The sequence below is a fragment of the Diabrotica undecimpunctata genome, chromosome 2 (genome assembly GCF_040954645.1).
Source record: "Diabrotica undecimpunctata isolate CICGRU chromosome 2, icDiaUnde3, whole genome shotgun sequence".
NCBI classification, from domain to species: domain Eukaryota; kingdom Metazoa; phylum Arthropoda; class Insecta; order Coleoptera; family Chrysomelidae; genus Diabrotica; species Diabrotica undecimpunctata.
In genome coordinates, this window is record NC_092804.1 from 844,131 (window position 1) to 865,524 (window position 21,394).

Below are 21,394 nucleotides of genomic sequence, written 5' to 3' on the forward strand. Positions count from 1 at the left end.
ACATTTTTGACATGGGATTTCTACCTATCGATCAGTTAATTTAGACTCTCAGTCTTAAGCATCTATTTCCAGTCTATAAAGAAATATTGATCATTTATATGTAATATCTTAGAAGTTTGTGTTTTAGCTAAAAATTAAGATGTAAATCGAAAAGAAACCAGCCACTCTAATGGCTTTAGACAAGATCGCTTAAACCTATTAGAGTTTTTCTAGTTACCATTAGAGTTTGCGATGAATATTGCATGACCTGCGTATCTGCTGCTTAATATTTTGATGACTTTTTCCGGTGCTCCGAATTCTTCTTCTTAGGGTGCCTGTCCTTTACGAACGTTGGCTATCATGACTTTGTTGGTTGCTATACGGAATAGCTGTGTTGAAGTCTTTCTATAACATGCTCTCAGGTTAGCAAGCCAGGATATTCTTCTTCATCCTGGGGCCCTTTCTCCTTCAATTTAACCTTGCAAAATGCATTGGAGTAGCTCATATCTGTGAATAATAACTCGAAATACATGTTAAATAGCTTATGGGACAATACGTATCCTTGTTTTATTCCTTCGCTTATGTTAATAAGCTTGAGATTTTACCGTTATTATTAAAATTCTAATATTAGCGTCTTTAATATATTTAAGTCGTTCCAGCATATTTTTATGGTTCACATGATTGAACGCCTTTTTTCCATCTACGAAGCACAGAAACACATCTATATTTTTATGAATATGAACAACAAGGAAGTGCTACAAAGATAAAAACCACAAAGCATGCATTGAAAAACTAGTGCCATAATTGGAATGAAACATATCAGTTACCTACAATACTGTACACCGTTTAGTATTAAACGACCACAAAAAGATAATGTATAAATTAAGGCTTCACTACAACCTAAACCAAATATAATTCTTTGTTAAAATTCCACATATTTATGTCAATCATCTGTCAGTTGTTGTCATCTACCATTGGTGGGACATACTTGAATTTTACTGACGTAACATTGAGTGACTTTTTTCGTCGATTGCACATATTTTTTATGAACAAGACACATATAATTCATTGTTTATTTAAATATAAATGGCAAATAAGTGATTTTAGTAATATTTTTGGGAATAATACTCTTATACTATATTTTTAATACTGTGAAAGTACTGTTATTGGTGTGGTTGAATACAGAAACAATTCGGGAAGTTAACTTAGAAAAATTAAATGATATTTGCCATTTCATTTGAAATAAACACGGGAACAAATCTAAATAATACATACAAAAATAGTTTTAAACATTCATAAATTGAGGGAAAGTTTCGACTCACCTCTCCCTCAATGGCTCATCAGAATCAGTGCCGGACCTATATTTGGATAATGTTTTGATTAAAATATTATGAAAATAATTTTGATTCGGGTAAATTTAACAAATTGGTTTGTAATGTTAATATTTGTGGTAAATATTGGCAAATTACAAAACGACTGATACCGAAAACAATATATAATACTACAAAAAGCAATTATCAGAAGAAAAATCAATCATGAAAACAGCTAATAAATGGAGAACACTTTCAAACTTAATAACTGTTGTATTAACTAATTAATATTGCAGAGATATAGTATTTTTACTGTTAAGTAATATATGTAAAACAATTTGCAACACTATATAATATGTATTTTATAAAAAATACGAAAAAGCCGTTAAAATATATGCAGTGTACACCATCAATATATTCCATACTTTTATTTTAAATTATTTACCTGCTATTAATATTTCCTGCAGTGTAGTTCTTGAATATGGCTGACATACTCTCCGTCCCAGAAATGTTGCCGATGGTAGAGGCATTGCGGCGCATGTACTCCATAGCGTCCCTCATCGCTAATTTCGAATACGTCTCCAGGATTTTCTGTTCTGCCCCTTGGTGATTGCGCAGTACGTAAGGCCTGATGAAGTGGTTGTCAAATCGTTTGAATCTGGAACAAATGTTTTTTTTGTGTTAGTATACTGCAAGTGGCAAAAGTAGCTCAGTTGATTTTCGCTTGGTAATAATCTTCAAATAATTGGAGAATAATTATAAGTTAGAAAATTCAAGAGTTCAAAAATAAGTGTTTAAAAGTTATTGCATACAGGTTATAGTAGTGAATCAATAAAATAACATCAAAAAAATAACATTAAACTATTTTAACAAGTTTTAATAAACAATAATAATCTGAAAGCTAATTCTATTAAAGTTTGAAATCAATAAAATAGCAAAAAAGAAAACGGTAAAGAAAAACACAAAAATAGGCTATAAGAAATTGATTGTAAACGAGAAGAAATGAATATGGGATGAAGAAAAACAGCAATTAAAAGAAGATATCAGAGTAAAGTTCCCCAAAAACTAGTAGTAGAAAAGCAACTGAAGAGGTATGATACTAAAAGGCAAGAGAAAGTAATACGATTATGGAAAATGGAAAAATAAGCACAAAATAAAGTACATAGCGTACGTAGATAATGTGATGATACTACAGAGAACCAAAAAACATCTAGAAAAAGTTTTCCAGAAATTTGAAGAAGGAGATAAAAGATACTGACTAATAATAAACCAAACAAAAACGCAATATATGAAAATAACAAATAATGAAACAGCAGGAGAAATACGAAATGACAGCAAATTTATCATCATGAAAGGAGCTGAGGTTGTCTATGGTTTTGAAAAAGTAGTATAGTTTGAATCCTAAGAAGTAACCATAACGAACACATAAAAAGAAGGAAAATAAATAGACAAAAGATTAATGGAGGAAAACAGAGTGACAGTAAATTTAATAATGAAAGTAACAGTAAATTTAATAATGAAAGCAGAAAATGTGTCAGGAACAGGTAAATTGCAAGTCTACGAGACAGTAAACAGAGGCACGGTTATATGTTCCAGCGAAACGTGGATCATGAACAAGCAGAACGAAAAGAAAGTAAAGATTTGGAAAAGAAAAGTGCTCAGAAACATCTTCGGAAGAATACAGAAGAGAGAGAGATATTGGAAGAAGATGAACAAATAAATAAATATTGAGGATGTATGGAAAACCAATAATTAAGGCAAAAGTACTAGCCGAAAGAGCTAGTAGCTATAATAAGGGAGGGAGAAGTGGGTAAAAAAGAAGACGACGTCTAAAGACAAAATGATTTAAAGTAGTAAAGCAAGATTTGTCAGAAATAGGCGTGAGAGATTAAAGAGAAAAATCAAGGGACTGAAAAAATGATGGAATATAACCAGCACCAGGGGCCTATACGGCCTGTAGCGCTGTTATATAGATACCTTGTTTCAGTTGCCCACGTACATACATAGGACAGACAAACCGACGAATCCATAACCGAATTTACGAACATTCTATATCTGTAAACCATTTCGATAATACTTCAGTCCTAGCTCAACATCATATAGCATCCTAGCAAAAACTATCGCCCAGTTTAATCATGCGCCATGACGCTAAAGGACTGCCGGCAACACGACGGCCGCTGCTTCAGCGACCCCCGCCCCAAACCATTCCGCTCAGACCGTTTCTGCGCATACTGGGAGAGTAAAAGCAGCTACACAGGTTGAGACTTGAGAAAGGCACTCTGCCGAAACAGCTGTAGTGATATATTATAATAAATTTTACGGAAGTTTCAAAAACAAGGTTTTAAGTGTTTTATTAAAGGTTAAAGCTAAAAATTATCCAGTTCAACTCCCGTAGTCTAAAATCTAATCAGTATAATATTCCCTTTTAACCTACCTAGGACGTTGGAGAAGCGTAGATTTGCATTTACATGTATTCGGGTAGTTTTCAGAGATGATAAAACCCAATAAATTTATTCAAGGATTCGTATTGCTTACCCCAACCGCTTTTATGCGAATTTTAAAGTTTATTTTGTTAATATTTTGGAGAATCATCGCTAACTAAATTAATATTGAGGTTTAGGTATTGTTAAGTGTGCGTAGAAATTATAATTAAGACTAATATTTTATTAAAAACTAATCAAGCTATTAATAAACACTAAACAAGCTCACGAATATATTTTTCTGGCACAAATTGCATCGATTTTGTCTCCGTTTAGCTTATACAATATGTGTATGTTGTATCAACCTATAACATTGTATCTTCAAAAAATATTCAAATGTGTATCTTTGGTTTTTGAGCTTAGTCTTCACATTTTCCAATTAAGGACATTACAAAAACTACTAGCTGGCGCTGGAGGTTAAAATATAACTCTTCAAAATAGTCATTTGTGTTAATTTTGGCTCTATCATATTGTAGTGTTGATTGGTTCGTTCGTTCATTTTTTTAATATGGAACTATTGTTTGTTTCGTTAACTTTCATTTGAGGCATAAAAATTAATACTTACGATGCTCCTATCGAATTTTGTCTCTAGAATGCACCTGTAGATTGCTAATTTTTTTCTTATTTAACTTTTGTTGACCAAAGAATTAAATTTAGTTTTTTGATTGCAGCTTTCCTTGATAGGATATAATGCTTACTAAACGAGTTATTTACATTTAGAGGACCTCATGACCTTCTACTACAACGGTTAGGAAATTCAGTTTTCAAAATTGTTTTTTAAACACCTACTTTTTGTATTTTTTAATGAACGAGATATCTTCATAGTGATTTGCTATTACCATCTGGTCATCTATCTGCGAATAACAATATAGCAATGCGTATATTGTCTTTTTATGTCTAATTTATTGGGCATAGAAAGACAATTTAGCATTTACTGTGTTAGGTATTTAATGGATTTTGAATATATACCTTTAATAAAGTGAGGAATAAGCCTTTATTTATTTACTGAGAAGCTTTGATTTGTTGTTATTTTTAAGAACTTGACATAATTTTGTAGGGGTATATTAACATAGACTTTTTATTGGTCAACAGAAACAAGGTGGTTATTTAGGGTGACAAGATCAATTAAGTTAAAATGTGAATTATTAAAGCAGTTTGAAAAGTAATTCTTTTAAAAATATTATGTTTTCCATCCCACTGAGAATGAATGCATTAATAATTGTCCCCGTGGTACAGTATTCTTTTATGATAAACAGGTAAACATCCGTTTATTCTGATTACAACTTGAAAAATATAAAAATTAGCATAATTGAATTGGAGTTCTGGGAAAATGGATTTATAGAGTTTAAGTGGTAATGCAAATTCGTATAAAAATGCCATAAAATTTTACATTACATTTAGGGCGAAATACCGTGGAAGAATAATTTCAACCACTGCTTGATATATTCTAATAATATTGTCAATTGAGGTACTGTACAGAAAGCTAACCAAATGGATATTTTCAAGAAAAAATTTTTCAGCTCCTTTATTAGATACCAACATGAAATATTAGAGTCAAACTGAAAGGATTGCGCTAGAGGGTTTCCTAGAGGATGTCTCAATTAACAACGTCTAAAAAAAGTGTCTCATGACGGATAGTACTTCTCAGGATTGGGACATCTGAAACAAAAGATTCCAACGGGATTACTTAAAGAAAGCGCCCTTACACGAAAATTAACCACTTTTTAGAAAAAAAGTCGAAAATTTCATTTTGGCATGAAAAAGTCTGGTAAAAGAAATCGATTTTTTTCAACTTGTTCTTCAATCGCCATTTTGTTTTTTGATTTTAATTTTCAATTAAAAGTGGTTGGTTGTCCTTCAAGGATGCTTTTTTTACGCAATCTCGTAATCCAGTTGGAAGATTTTTTTATTTAAAATGTATAAATCCTGAAAATAAATGTCAGTCATAGGACACTCCTTTTTTTAAGGTGATGACTTAGGCGCCCTCTGGAAACCGGGCTATCTATGGGAACTAAAAACAAAAATGTTTTTTTTCAACTCAAAGATTATATAACATTTAAAAAAATTCATGTTTATATCTAATAAAAGAGCTAAGAATTTAAGCTTTTTTTTTTGAAAATATGTATTTTTTAGGGGCCTGCGTAGCGCAAGCGGTAGGATGCTTGCCTCGCAAGCCGGTGGTCCGGAGTTCGAATCCTACCGCCGGCAAGAACATCTAGACATTTTAAAAATGTCTATAGGCCCCAGGTCGACTCAGCCTGAATAAAAATGAGTACCTTGGATAAAACCAGGGGTAATAATAGACGGTTGAAGCGTAGCACTGGCCATGTTACCTTCCTTGTATACCGTAGGCCCTAGATATAGCAGACTACCCTGCTATACTCCCAAAGCCGCGACAGCGGTATAAAACGGGAGACTATTATATATATATATATATATATATATATATATATATATATATATATATATATATATATATATATATATATATATATATATATATATTTTTAGCCTTCTAATTTGTAGTAGTACCTTAAAGATTTAAATAAATAACAAAAACAACTAATAAAGGTATTGGTAGGGGATACGATTTTTAAACTTTTTGTTTGTTCTTCGTAGGAATAAGATACTGATGAAATTTTCACAAAATTGTTACGATGTATAACACTTTCGAGAGCTGCTGGAAGGGGAACCAACTAACAACATAGAACTGGAGTACCAAGATGAGGAATTTGTGGAATCTCCCTTGGCAGAGGAAATTACAATATGTATAAAAAAAACTCTAAAACCACAAATCCTTAAGCAGCGATGGTATCCCATCAGAGTTATTCAAACACGGTGGAGTGCAGATCGTTAATGTAATGCAATAAATATTTTGTAAAGTTTGGTCTGAGTAGCAAATGCCTGAGGAAAGGAGCTTATGTTTAATGTACCCGTTACACAAAAAGGGAACACAAATATAATGCAATAATTACAGCGAAATAAGTCTCCTAAATACAGCAAACAAGATATCGTTTAACATCTTACATGAGAGGTTGAAGCCTTATACCAAAGCGTTCCTAGGAAAATATCAGGACTTCAATTATTAACCCAATCTTCACACTACGACAAATTCTCGAGAAAGCGAAAGAGTTTATTACAAATATGTACCATCGTTTTGTCGATTTTAAAGCGGCATATGACAGTGTGAATACACAATCTATTGCAAAATTTAAACAAATTGCAAATTGGATAAGAAAACTTTACGAACTAATAAGTTCGCATAAGTTGCTGCATATGATGCCCAAATATATGTAAAAATACTTTAGTTATTTGTACATAAAGGTACTGTAAGTTCTTAGTTATTCGTTAAGAAACTCTTCTACTGAATATTATAGTCTTTTAGATAGACATCTTTTGTCATATTACGGAACTTAAGGAAAGAAGTTGCAGATTTAAGTTGCAAAAGGAAATGGTTGTATAATTTTTTTGCCGAATATAATATATTCTTTTTTTACTAACTGATTTTTGAAATAGCTTCTGCAATGTGTTATGAGGCCAAAAAGAAACCACATTGCTCTTTTTTGTAATTTAAATATAACATAAGATTGGGCAGCTGTACTAAGACCCAAAAAGGAAGACCATATCGAAGATGAGACTCGAACAAAGAAAAATATGTTATTTTTGGAAGATGGAAGATTGATTTCTTTCGAAACAGATCTTATTGCATAGCAGGCTGAGGCTAGTTTCTTACTTAACAAGTCGATATGAAGGGATCATTTAAGGTTGCTGTCCATAAAAATACCAAGAAATTTTACAGAATCAACGATACTGGTCTGGCTGTTATTAAGAAGCAAGGGTTGAAGGGCTCCTTTATAGGATAATGCTACTGTCGTATCCACGTTAAAAGAGAGTAAATTAAAGGAATCAAATCAGGCTCTTATATTAAGTAGATGAGAAGTTATAGTTGTACGAAGAGTTGCAATATTAGAGTTTCTCCAGGTGATACTGGTATCATCAGCAAAAAGAAAATCTTCACACCGATTTTTAAGTTAGTGATGTCATTTATAAAGATAAAGAAAAGTAAATGACCCAGTATTGAACTTTGTGGTACTCCACATACAATGCTTTTGTGACTAGTCAGTATCATTTGCTCTAACTAGTTGTTTTCTATTCCTCAATTAAGATTGGAACCAATTTAAAGAAATACCTCGAATTCCATAGAAATTTAGTTTTTTTATCAAAATGACGTGATTTACACAATCAAAAGCTTTAGCATAATCACAAAAAACAGGGGCAGTATAAAGATTATTGTATAGTGCTTGATATACCTCAAGTAGTACAGAAACATTTAACGTACATACATTTAATGTAGCTCGCAGAAAGTAAACCTCGTGACGAATTTAAAAAAAGGGGCGTATTCTGCTGTTGTCTACTATCACCAGTAGTTATTATTAGCTATTACCGTAGTATTGTCTGCATAACAAATGCTATTTATTGAAACGCCGTTGATTTTGATACCTTGCGTGTCATTTCCTAAGTGTTGAAATATTTTCTGAACATAAGTATTGAGCAAAATCAGAAAGTGTACATCTTTGTCAGATGCCCCTTAATATTTCCAAAGTGTCCGTTAAAAGATTTTTATTAATGAGGATATTTGCTGATTCGTTCCAATACAGATATTTTATTATTCTTATATCCTTACCAATACCAAATTCCTATAAGAGCTCTAAAGAGGAAATTGCTTTATAAACTTTTTCGGCAGCATATTAGAATTCAAAATAAATAATAGTTTTTAAACTGTTTATTCAAATCAAAATATTAGCAAAAAATCAAAATTTAAATCCATTTATACCTCTTGTCTGCCTTTTCTTATTTCTCTGGAAAATGATAAATATTCTCATTTCTTCGTTCTAGCTTCTGCATTCATAATCTTAGTCGCAATTTTTCTGGTATGACCTGATGGATCAAAGTGATTAGTATGCTGTTGTACCTCCTTCTTCGATCGTTGTTTTCCACTGTGGCCACAGTAGAGCTCTTTATCGTATTCGTAGTTGTAATGTTCGTATTTATCTGAACGGTCTGCTGACATTTTGCTACGGTTTTGACAATAAAAATTTCGTTGTAAAGTTGTTATTTTTTGCACCAATTTGTCAGATATATAGCACACTTGTCATGTTTGGCAAATATCTCAAATAGATCTTCAATGTGTACAAAAATGAATTGATCTGTCTTGACCTGCTTATAGTCAAAGTTTTTTTTTCGAGCTTTTGAGTTTTTTTCTTAAATTCTCAAGCTATGTTCCTTACAACAGTTATTATCTAACTGTATCATAAATTCTGTATTCTTTCTTGTATTTCCTTTAAAGTCGAATAACACTTCAGAAAAGCACAAACATGCAGAAAATGCAGAAAAAATTCACATTTTTATATCTCTAACAAATTAATTTCAGTTAAAAGTCTATTTATATTATATCAAAATATTCATAGTAAGTATCAATTTAAGTTTATTTATACAATTATTTAAATCAGTTTTCTGCTTGGTGCCTAGTTTTAGTATATCATATGGTTATTATAAATAAAAACACTTACCTGTCTCGAATGTGGTAGTTGCCATGTTGTCCTAAGATATCTTCAATTCCCGCCATGGCATGGTCCATCAGCTAAAAGAATTGTGTCATAAAATAATCTTATTCTCAAAATCACAGACTAACCTAATATATCAAAAACATATAACTCTTAAAGAAGTATTTCAACTCTTTGAAAACAAGTATTGTAAATAGATATATATCATACCCTTTCATGAATCCTTTCATTCATCGTAGGCTTCTTTTTCTCTGCCGTCTTGACGTTGAGAATCTTCACCAACGGTTTGATCGTGATGCCTTGAAAGAATACTGTGAAATACACAACGGCAATCGTCGTGGTCATGAACATGGGCTGCAACTTGACCGTTTGAGGATCTATCAGGAGCACCAGGGCAAAAGCAACGGCACCCCTCAAGCCTCCGTAGGACATGACGAATTTATCGACGGTGCTCAGCTGGTTCAAGCGGAATCTGTTCGCCAATGCCGTAAATATTATAACCCCTGGAAGAATCAGAATAAAATTATTGAATTTATGCATCCAGGAAGGACGGTACTTGTTTAGACTCTTTCCTTAAATTTTATACAGTACTTGGTGTTGCAAAATCAACGGACTCAATTCTATTCTATTTCAACGGACTCAGTAAAGACACTCATTGAAAAATCTATAGAATGCAACAAACCTTTTGTCCTCACTTTCATATATTTTCATGAAGCGTTCGACATGATCGAAATAGACAGCCTTATAGAAGCAATGAATGACAGCAGGATTGACCAGAGGTATAGTAAAATTATTTACAATATTTACAAAAATGTCACTATGATTGTTAAAGTACACAATAAAACCCGACCAATAAAAATAAAACGTGGGATAAGGCGTAGGATAAGGATAAGCGTGGGATAAGGAGATACATTCTTACCGAAACTATTCATAACGGCATTAGAGAATGCCTTTAAAATGGTCAATTGGGACCACAGAAGAGTAACAATAGACGGCGAAAAGCTTAACAAACTCCATTTCGTAGATGACATTGTCCTCATCACATATAATTCAGTAGAAGCCACCGCAATGAATTGGATTTTGCATGATCGAAGGTGGGCCTCAGAATGAACTTGATCAAAATTAAGTTTATAACAAAGATGGTCTCCAATAACCATTTAACCATTCAAGACAAAGCTTTAGAACTGGTGGAGAAATATGCGTATCTGGGTCATGAAATAAAAATCAGCATTGATAATTAAACATGCGAAATCCAAAGACGAATTATTTTAGCTTGGGCAGCCTTTGAAAAACTGCGAGATACTAGGGCCAACATACCAATTAGCATCAAAAGAAAAGTATTTGACCAATGCGTATTACCGGTCATGACCTATGGGGCGGAAACTATGACTCTAACCAACACTACGAAATTTAGAGTGGCACAGAGACGAATGGAACGCTCTATGCTGGGAGTGACGTTGCAGGGCTGAATAAGGGAGGCCTATTTCCAGCAGTGGACGTGATAATGACGTGAACTCATTATGAGTTCTCAGTGAACCATCTTTTATGTAATTAAAAAAAGAGATTTGTTCAACTTTGGCTGTCTCTCTACATATCCACAGTGATATAAATCTGTGAATATTAACTTTACACCGTTTCCTATTAACACCTTAAGATTTTTGTTCAAACTACAAGCTACAAACTGCAAACTATAAGCGTGCACAACAACCATTTAAAAACTGCCGTTAGAGTTTTTCTGTTTGATAAGTTTGATTACCCTTTCATGGAAAAATTATTAGTCGAAACCACAAAAGAGACACTATTCACTATTTGGTAAATAAAAGGGTTTTATTCTTTATGTACAATTTTTTCATACAGAAATAATGGATTTTATCACGCTAGGATATAAAATTGGTTATATTTACTTTAAGTTTTATAAGTAGTTTTTAGACACAAAACGTTGAAAACTACATTTAAATTGTTCCAAATTGTATTTGTAAGATTTTGTTCCTAACATCAAAGGTGTTAATGACAAAATCGATAAAATTTTCAATTCAAGTGGAATAAAGGCAATATTTACTCCTCAATAAAACTTTCATCTATTGTCTGATACGTCAAAGATAGTATTGCAAATGAACAGCAATTAGTTTCTAGAAACCAATAATTATCTGAGAAGCCATAAAGATCGAAAAATACCTGATTTGTCTCAATAAAACAGATGACAGAACCCGACTACTTTCATAACATATAATCATCGACCGTACAAATGGACCGTCCCAAAGCACCAAGCAGTAGTACAGTTAATAGTCAACCGTGTACAAGTGAAATGTTCTGATGGTTTAGAAAGCTGAGCTCCCAAAAGCCCTAATGAAGACTTCAGAGAGATATATCGAAAGCCCGGTGTACTCAAATTCGACTAGGTTCTACCCGGAAACCGGATGAGTTTGATACTAATTTTTTCAGTAATATTAATCTTAGCTTCAGGTATGATTTAAAAAATAGTGCAAAAGTGTAGTTAACTAGGATTTTTATGAGAGTAAGTAAGACAATCGGTTTTCTTTTTTGGGTTATATTAGTAAATTATGAATTTAGTATTTCCAATCACCGTAACGATAAAGGTCAAAGTCGATTACGAGCGATAAATATATCAACAAAAGGAATAGGTCTGTTATTCAAGCTTCCATAGTACTGTATAAAATTTAAAGGTACAAAATGCACAATAGCGGAGTATACAAGAAGACAGATGCAGTTAGATAGAAATACTACAGCAGTGGTGAAGAGAACTGGAAAAAGAGAAATAGAGGAAGAATTAAAGATGAAGAGATATTTGAAGGACCAGTCCTCAAAATAAGGATATACTTAAAATGATGGGTTAACTTTTGATATGATCGCCGAAATAAGAAAGCTGTGTAAAGAACAAAGAGATACATTGGATTGTATTAGAAAAGTAAAAAAGAAAAATTTAGTTCAGGTTTAATGTCCTGTGTTTGAGACATGTCGTGTAAGAGTCGACGTTTTTCTCTCCTTTCGATGGTATTTTGATATTCTTCTCGTCTAACATTGATTCTTCGGTTGTTCTGTCCGATGTACGATTTGTCACAATCCCCACATAGAATATTATATATTCTTTGATTTTCGTAAAATTTTGGTAAAATAGTTTAGATTTTTCTGTCGGTATTAAATATCATTTCTATTTTATGTTTTCTTAGCACTTTCCCTATTTTCTCTATTGTACCCTTTATGATAGAATGACTGTTGAAGTCGATTGTGCGTCTTCTGTTTGGTCTTTAATTCTCTCTTGAGTATTCTGAGCCTTTTCAATGGTATATGTTGAGAAGACGTTTTTTCTTTGAGCTGTTTTCACATTATGCATTTCTTTATTTTAATGTTCTTCGTCTGTCAGTCTTTCGGATCTTGTCATCCGGGTTTTAATGACTGAATGTAATTGTGCAAGATGGTGATATGAATCTGCGTATAGTTATCAGTCGGTATGTATGGGTTTTCGATACAGTGTATGTTCTATATGTCCGTCTTCCTTCTTTATTATTAACACATCTAAAAATGGTAGTTGTTCCTTTTCTCCAGTTCCATAGTAAACTGAATTTTATGGTGGAAATTATTGATGTGTGCTAAAAATACCTTTAGTTTTTCTTTTCCATGTGTCCAGATTATAAAAGTATCGTTCACGTACCTAAGACCAAGTTTTTCAGTATATATATATATATATATATATATATATATATATATATATATATATATATATATATACATGATAGTACTAACCGCAAAAGTCTTGGAATAGCTATCTTAATTAGTACCATTGAGTTGACACCTATAATTCGTCCCAAACCCTTCTTTCAGTGCGTCATAGTTGATCGAATTCTCTCTAACACATTAAGCTAGAAGTGACAGAAAAAAACGTGAGTCTGTGATTATTATACATAGAGATTAGAAAATTATTTATCGTAAAGCTAATTCTACTTACGGATGTATAATTGGTTGGAGTTTAGAATACGCTAAATAGATATCGAATCAACGATGCGCATAAATATAATTTGACGCAGATTGACGATCGTGACAGTACTTTCACAATGTCAACTGATAAAATGATAATTGTCATTTCAGGTTAGTATTATCAGACATTTTATAGTGAAAATTTAATTTTGTATTTATTGTCATAAAAATATTATAATATGCCGACATATATCGAGAAAGAACAAAGACTAATATTAAAATTATTAAATTATTTTCAATTAGAAAAAGAGACATTACGATCCTGCAACTGTCAAATTTAACTAAAATGTCATGCAATAATTCTCGACATTCTTAAAATCCTTTATGACGTCAAAATTAGTGACGCACTGAAAGAAGGGTTTGGGACAGACTGTAGCACGTGTTCTAATACCTGTCTTATCGTAATTATATTTATCCACGTGATAACAAAATAACTGTCAAGGTTTTTATGCTGTAAAAAAATCTTTTTCAAATCATACTTCATTATATCCCAATTTTCTTTGCTTACAAGAAACGTCTAATTCATCAATTCATCAAAACATGTTTTTCTCTCTCCCTAACAACTGCGTTCCAACAAATCGATTGTCGTCTTACATAAACAACGCGTCACGTGACACAGCGACACTGAAGTATTAAGTCACGTGCAGCCACAGGGAGATAATTATTATGCGGTCCTAATTTTCCTTCGTGCGTACTTTTCTTTTAAGAAAAGATTTATCGCGAGTCGGGTCTTCAAATATGGTTTGGATTGGCTGAGGAATGCTTTCAGCGGATTTTTATTTATTTATGTGACGTAGACGTAGATTTTTTTAAACATAATATTTTCTATATATTGAATTTATTTATTATAGTCGATTTGGTAATTTTGAAAATTATATGAAGTCTCAAAGTAGCATTGTAAAAACTAAGAAAAGTCAAAAAACAATAGACAAAAAGATTTGGAAAGGTTTTGTGTCTTCTTTAAACAAAACTACTCCAACTACAACGAACGATATCAGTTAGACACCGATACAGATATTGTGAAATTCGTTAAATTAGAGACTAGAGATCGGCTGATAACATTGCTAGGATATCAGACTAGGAATACACGAAGAGATTTTCAAAACCAGGGGTCACAAGAAGCAGAGGATGACCACGAAGAAGATGGATTGATGAGGTGGAAGAAGACCTACAAATTCTAAGAGTCAGAAGATGGTGGGAACTTGCCAGGAATCAACAGTAGTGGCGACTTCTTTGTGAGCGGGAGAAGATCCACAACGAACTGTCGAGCCACTTATGATGATGGTGATGTATGAGCTTTAGAAATTAAAATTATAAAAATTATAAATTAAAAGATTTATTTTACCTGAGGCTAAGTTAGGCCAATTTCAATATGATTCAATTGCCACCCTTCCACTCGACCTAAGAGGTCTATCGTGGACCGAGACTAGAACTAGCAATGAACAAGAAAAAACAAAAATATTCTCGATTTGGTTTTATATGACCAACATTTTTTGGAGATTTCCATCTAAATAATATGTACGAAGTAGCTCCAAAAATTTGTTCATCATAAACAAATCATTTTTTTCTTCAATTGGGAAGAGTTTTTTTCATTCACATTTTCTTCTCTTTGTCCCACTTTGGCAATAAAATCACTTATTATGATAAGTAGTTCTTACTCGAAAATATTTTTCATAAAATACAATGGGAGATTTCAATATGATTACCGCCACTAAGTGTGCAATTTTGGATAACCTTAAAGCTATCTCATTTACATTTTATTTTGTATTCGAAGCTTATTGGGCTGGCTATATTATTTTTATAAATTCTTCTACAAATTTGAGACAAGAACGCATCTATATTTATATATTTTTTACATTAAAGACACTTGCATAAAGCTTTTTTTTGGGTAATAATAAGTGGCAATTCCTACTTACCTATAACTCGATAAAATGAGCAAAAGACTATCGTCAGAATGACAAACCAAGTGTTCCAATCGTGGTTCTTGTTTACAGTAGCTACTCCCAGGAACATGAATATGATGGTTTCGGAGGAACTGCTTAACATTTTCATGGTGTATTTGATGGTAGTATGAGACTTATGAGATATATTAGCTTCCACATAATTCTTCATTGTAATGCCACAAAAAGTTATTCTGAAATAAGCAATAAATGTTTTGATCATTAGATATTGGTACGTCTAGAATAATACTTACGCCAAAATTCCGGACATATGAAATATCTCGGCGTTTAAATATGCTAAATAGGCCATAACAAATATAAAAATAGGTTCTATAACACGCACTTCATTCGTAAACTTAGTCACTATGGAGGTGGCGATGCCCCAAATCACCCCGATGACCGTCCCACCGATGGCGACCACCCAAAAGTTCAGGAATCCCGAAATCATGTCGACGTACAGGATATTCTTGAGTCCCATCTCCGTGTAGGACTCGAAGAGATGGTAGAGGACTACTGTCACAGCATCGTTGAGAAGCGATTCGCCAAACACAACTATGTACAAAATCTCGTTAACTTGAATTTCTTCGAATACTGCTAGAACTGCTACTGGATCGACTGCGGAGATCAGAGAGCCGAACAGGAACATGTCTAACAGGGGAGTATCACAGGAAAACAGACCTGTCAGTCCGACCGCCCACAAGGAAGCACCTGCAACATGACAATAACTATTTAGTACCTGTACTGTAACACAGTATACTAGATTCAAATAAATAAATAAATCAATCGGTAGATCAATTAAACAATTAATTACAGGTAACCAATTTTCAGATTCGTACAATAAACTTTTTATTAAAGTTTCATAATTATTACATTTTTTTGTATTACATAGATATTAAGGGTATCAGCATTCATTAAATAAATTTCTCTTTTAAATTCTCTCTTTAAGTTCATCAATACCATTATGCCGGTTAACGTAAACTTTAGACTTAAGTTATCCCAACAAGAAAAATCTAGTGGGGACAGAGCAGAAGATCTAGCTGGCCATTCTAAAAATCCTAATCTGTCAATTCATATATTTGGAAAAATATTATTTAAGTATTCACGTACATGTCGTGCGTAATGCGGTGGTGCTCCATCTTAATGGTACCATAGCGAATTGTTCGGTAGCTGAAGATTTTGATGATTTGAGTACAGAGCCTCAAGTGCGGGAATTATTCGCTTCTTCTAATTCAGGGGTCGCTGTTACTTACTCGTTGTCGCCACTCCTTTTTGTCCATCGGGTCTTCTTCGCCTACACCTCTCTCCCAAGTCCTCTGCTACGCAGTCCAATCAACTCGTTTCTGATCCTGTCCCTTCTAGTCTCACCACCATAACATCTCATCCGCCGTAACATTTTCATTTTGGCTATCTCTATCTTCTTTTCTTGGATCTCTTTACAGGCCAACCTTCACTAACGTACATCAATGAAGGTCTCATCACACTCTTGGATATCTTACCTTTCAGCCCTTCCCCGATTTTTCGATCACAAAGTACATTCTCCATTATATAGGAGCCAAGGTATTTAAATTCTCCTACTCGTCCTAGCTTTTCTTCAAGAAATTCTACATCTCCAACCATTCCTCTTCCTCCCAACCACATTAACACTTTTCTCCTAACACTCCAACTTCGTCCAACATTTCTTTGTTCTCCTCTGCTATATACATATCCTTCAAATAGGCAATTTCAACGAATAGACAAATAATACTAAATGCTTATACTAAATACTAAATATTAATAAACATTAAAATATTAATCTTTTTTCACAGTGCTAAGACATAAAATCGGATTAACCCCTGGAAAGTTTAGGCACTCTTTGTGTATTTTTTTTTGTACATAAGTATCCCTTTTCCCAGACGAAATTTCCAAAATTGTATCCTTCCAGCAGCTTTAGTTGGTTTTCTAAAGCTAATAACGCAGACTTTGAAACTGATATAATTACAACTTGTTGGTTAGAAATTTTTTTTGTTGACAGTCCATTCTAGAGCTTGATAAATTGCAAATACATCTGCGAGTATATGGAGCATATATGGAGTATATAGCACAACCCACTCCCAATCTTAATTTAGAACCATTCGTGAAAATCCTGCATGGATTATCAAGCTTGGCTATTTGATGTTGAAAATTAACTGGATTCTCTCTGTGAAAATTGTGGAACCAAACATTGACTTCGGCATAAGAGACATTGAAATGCGATTGAAAAAAAGTTAATTCACCTGGAGTGTTTAGGTGCTGAGAAACGTTGGGATATGCCATTACCAGAATAGGAGAATTTCTGTTTGTTTAGCAAGATTAGAAACAGAAATGTTGCATATTTTTTGTGGTAACTTAGTTTGATTGCAAGAATGACGTTTCTTCTTCTAAATGTGCCTATCTTCTAGAGATGTTGGCGACCACATTGACTCATCTTATTCTATTAGGTCTCTCCTACCCTCAATCTTGCCTTGTAGAATCAACTTTCTGCTTTTTTTTGCTTTTGTTGAAATTAAGGAATGAATTTTTTAGCTAAAAAAAGGCGTCTTAAATGTAAGGGCGGATCCATAGATTTAGGTAGTAGATTCTTTGTAGGTGTAGATTTGAGCATCAAATTTCAAATCTTCGTAGTGTAAAATAGATATTTCCTTGTTTTTATATAATTCAGACCATCCATTTAGGAGATAGTTAGGCGTTTCCAAACTTGGTCCACTCCGTATATAAAGAATGTAAATCGAATAACAGCTTCACCGAGCATGTCATGTTAAATAGGTTCACTTTGCATGTTTGTTGAATCAGTTTTTTTTAATTACTCTTTGTCTTCCCCGGGGCCAGATAAATATTTTACAAAACAAACGTCGATTTGTTTTCCTGTTTAAATGTATGGAAATTTATGTCGCGTATTTAAACGGTTTTAAAAAATTTTAATAATTAAAAAATAATGATTTGAAAATGTAAAATTGTTCGCAAATTAAACATATGAAAGCAACAGAATAAGTTACAGTAGAAGATTTATCACGCGTAGAAATATAATCAGAAGAGCTGTGCCAATAGGCTATTGATTATATACTTTTTAGAAAGGAATTATAACGTTAATGAGGTTTTCCTCATAAAATGACTATTACCATTTAAAGGGATGCGTTTTTGAGAAAGGGGTGAAATAAGTCTCTATGCACTAGGGTGCATTACGGCGAATTCTACGTACTTATCGTACATATACATCTACAGAAAATTTTCTCTCTAAATGCCCCATTTAAGGTCAAACATTTTTTTTTACAAAAATATATTCAAAAAACGAAGCAAAAAAACACAAAAACACGCGATTTTTCTTTTCGTCCCATAACTTTTCTACATGGTGGTATAGGTAAATCTCTACAGAAAAAAAAATTCTATCATTCTTCTTTAAGAAACTGACTTTATTTGTAGCAAAATGCAAAAATTGCATACCAAATATGCACTCTTTACCTTTAACACTTTTTTGACTGCTCATGACTCTCATGTGAGCCGCATCGTTCTTTTGTCAGATGCGCATGGCTCGTAGCAAGTCTATCAAAACCAAAAAAAAAACGTAAAATACCTTTAACAGAAGAACTTTTAAACATATTGCAGAATACCGATGATGATGGTAATGGTGATTATTCAGATTTTGATATAAGTGGTCGGGACTGCGGTTGGGGTGAATCGAATTCGGAAAAGCATACAGATGATGAGGAAGGTAATTGATTTTTTGGTACATTGTTACAAAAAAAAATGTTATGAGCAATTGATGATATATCCATTCAAGAGTCGGAGGTTACAAATGGTGTTATTGATGGTATCTTCCGGGGGAAATGAAAAAGTTTCAGTTGACTAAAAAAAAAGGAAATTCTACAAACAATTCCAGGCAATAAGGAACCTATCGATTTTTTTAGATTTATTGTTAATGATAAACTAATAAATTTATTTGTTGAGGAAACTAATCATTATGCTGAAGAGCTTTTTTGTTAGGAAGGAATTACTGAGAAGTCCAGAGTTACACGATGGAAACCTGTTACATTCAAAGACATGTTGACTTTCTTAGCACTAGTGTTGCACACAGAAACAATAACGTTAAATAGATTACAAGATTGCTGAAAAGGTCACTATCTGTTTAATATAAAATGCTTCACTGAGCACATGAATCATGACAGATTTCTATTAAATATAAGATGTCTATATTTTACCAATAATGACCAACAAAATTCTACAGATTGTCTGATAAAAATTAAACTAATCATCAATTTTTTCAACAGAAAGATGGGAGCCATTTATTATCCCGAAAAAAATTTGTATCTTGATGAGTTAATGGTACTATGACGTGGGAGTCTGATTTTTCGCCATTACATCAAAAACAAACGCCATAAATACAGAATAAAGTTATACATGTTAACTGAACCAAACGGTTTAATTTTAAAAACTTTGGTGTATATTGGAGCAACCGACAATACGGGAGGAAAAGGTCATACGAGTAAAGTGGTTCAGTATCTATTGGAGGACTATTTAGATTCTGGACATAGTGTCTACATGAACAACTTGTATAATTCTTATGAGTTAGCTCACTATTTAACCACACGCAGTACACACTGCACTATCACCCTCAATGTCAAAAGAAAAATGTCTGAAGAAAAGTCTTGTTTCAAATATTGTTTTCTACGGCGTACAAATTCCTGGTAAATCAATGTTTTCCGTTTACCCCTCCCCTACTACAGGGGATTTAGGGGGAAACTCAGGGGTAGGAGTGGCAAATTTTTTTGCATCGTTGTGGTCTCAAAATTGCATGATATTTAGAGGTTCGGTGGTATTTTCCTCTCTGAAGACTGCGGTAATTAGTAACCTCAAACATCATCATCATCATCATCATTGGTGCCACAGCCCTATAAAACAGCCTCGACCTTCCCAAGTCTATTACGCCAGTCAGTTCTATCCATTGCCAACTGCTGTCAGTTTGCTGCGCCTATTTGTCTACCATCCTCATCTACACCATCCCTCCATCTGAGTTTTGGCCTACCCCTACTTCTACTTCCCACAAGTTGTGACATAAGGATTCTTCTAGGAAGGTTGTTCTGCTGTGATCTTGCCAGATGTCTGAGGTTCCATCCAACCCGTGTGGAACCTCAGACATTCTGAGAAATATTTTTTCAAGCATGCATTAAACGAACAATTTCGAAATATTGATAGACACTTACCTATAGTTAAAGTATTAAAAATAGTGCCAACAACAGCAAACAAGAGAATAGTGCCAAAATGTTCAAAAAACAGTCGATTAGGCATGAAATAGCCGGCGTCAAGGATGATCGGTGGAAGCATGTAAAAGAAAAACGTATCAGGTGTCAATGGTGACATGTGAACGCTATCTGTTATATGCACCAGGATCACTCCGATCACCACGCCCACGAAGATCAGTAGGCACGATTCGGGAAATATCGCGCTCAGCTTCGGCGCCATGTGAAATCCTGCAAAAAAATATTTTTTTTAGTATTTGAGTACACATTTTATTTCATTATTGGTTTTACAGCTTTAACATTAATCATCATACGGCTCTAACATATTTCTTAGTACGCCTTTCTGCTATAATATTTTTTACCGTATTTTTTTAAAAATGTATCTTTATCGCAAAAAGATCAAGAATTCGTTAAAAGTCTTTTAAGTCATAAATCACAGACTATTTCGTATCTATTACAAGAAAAGATTTTTGAATAAATATTTCTGGCACCAATACGTCGCTATAAAACCCATAATTTGAACCGATTATCTCTTTTATGTCTACGTATAAAAATAAGAATTTTTATATATATTATTGACACAATATCTGAACCTCAAAACTCCAGGGGTCAGTTAATTTAGGCTAAAATTCCTTTTATGGTAATAAAGTAATATTTTAAACCACACGCCTGTAATTTTTATCGTTCTATTTTCACTAAAAGGTTTCTTAATAGTCGATCACAAATAACATTTTATTGATTTTGAATTTGTAAACGATAATCAATAAAAAATCACGAAAAATTTCCCCTTGATTAAAATTACTAGGAAAGGCTGGTTTCTTCCTGACAGGAAGGCTGCATGACGGATGTGCCCAGACTTTAAGACTGGATAGACTGACC

At 33.2% G+C, this 21,394-nt stretch overlaps 1 protein-coding gene across 9 annotated transcripts in view; it reads right to left on the reverse strand.

Moving 5' to 3' along the window:
* Nhe2 (Na[+]/H[+] hydrogen exchanger 2) overlaps positions 1–21,394 on the reverse strand; it is a 78,877-nt gene that overhangs the window by 38,232 nt on the left and 19,251 nt on the right. For 7 of the 9 annotated variants that reach the window (XM_072522001.1, XM_072521999.1, XM_072521998.1 and 4 more), the window contains exons 2-8: positions 20,480–20,746; positions 15,521–15,974; positions 15,243–15,460; positions 9,544–9,836; positions 9,340–9,410; positions 1,735–1,947; positions 1,302–1,337 (exon numbers count right to left, since the gene is read on the reverse strand). In XM_072522001.1, the coding sequence (XP_072378102.1) occupies positions 1,302–1,337; positions 1,735–1,947; positions 9,340–9,410; positions 9,544–9,836; positions 15,243–15,460; positions 15,521–15,974; positions 20,480–20,746 (1,552 nt within the window). The remainder of the gene's footprint in view (positions 1–1,301; positions 1,338–1,734; positions 1,948–9,339; positions 9,411–9,543; positions 9,837–15,242; positions 15,461–15,520; positions 15,975–20,479; positions 20,747–21,394) is intronic. The other 2 variants (XM_072522002.1, XM_072522000.1) reach the window with 1 other exon arrangement.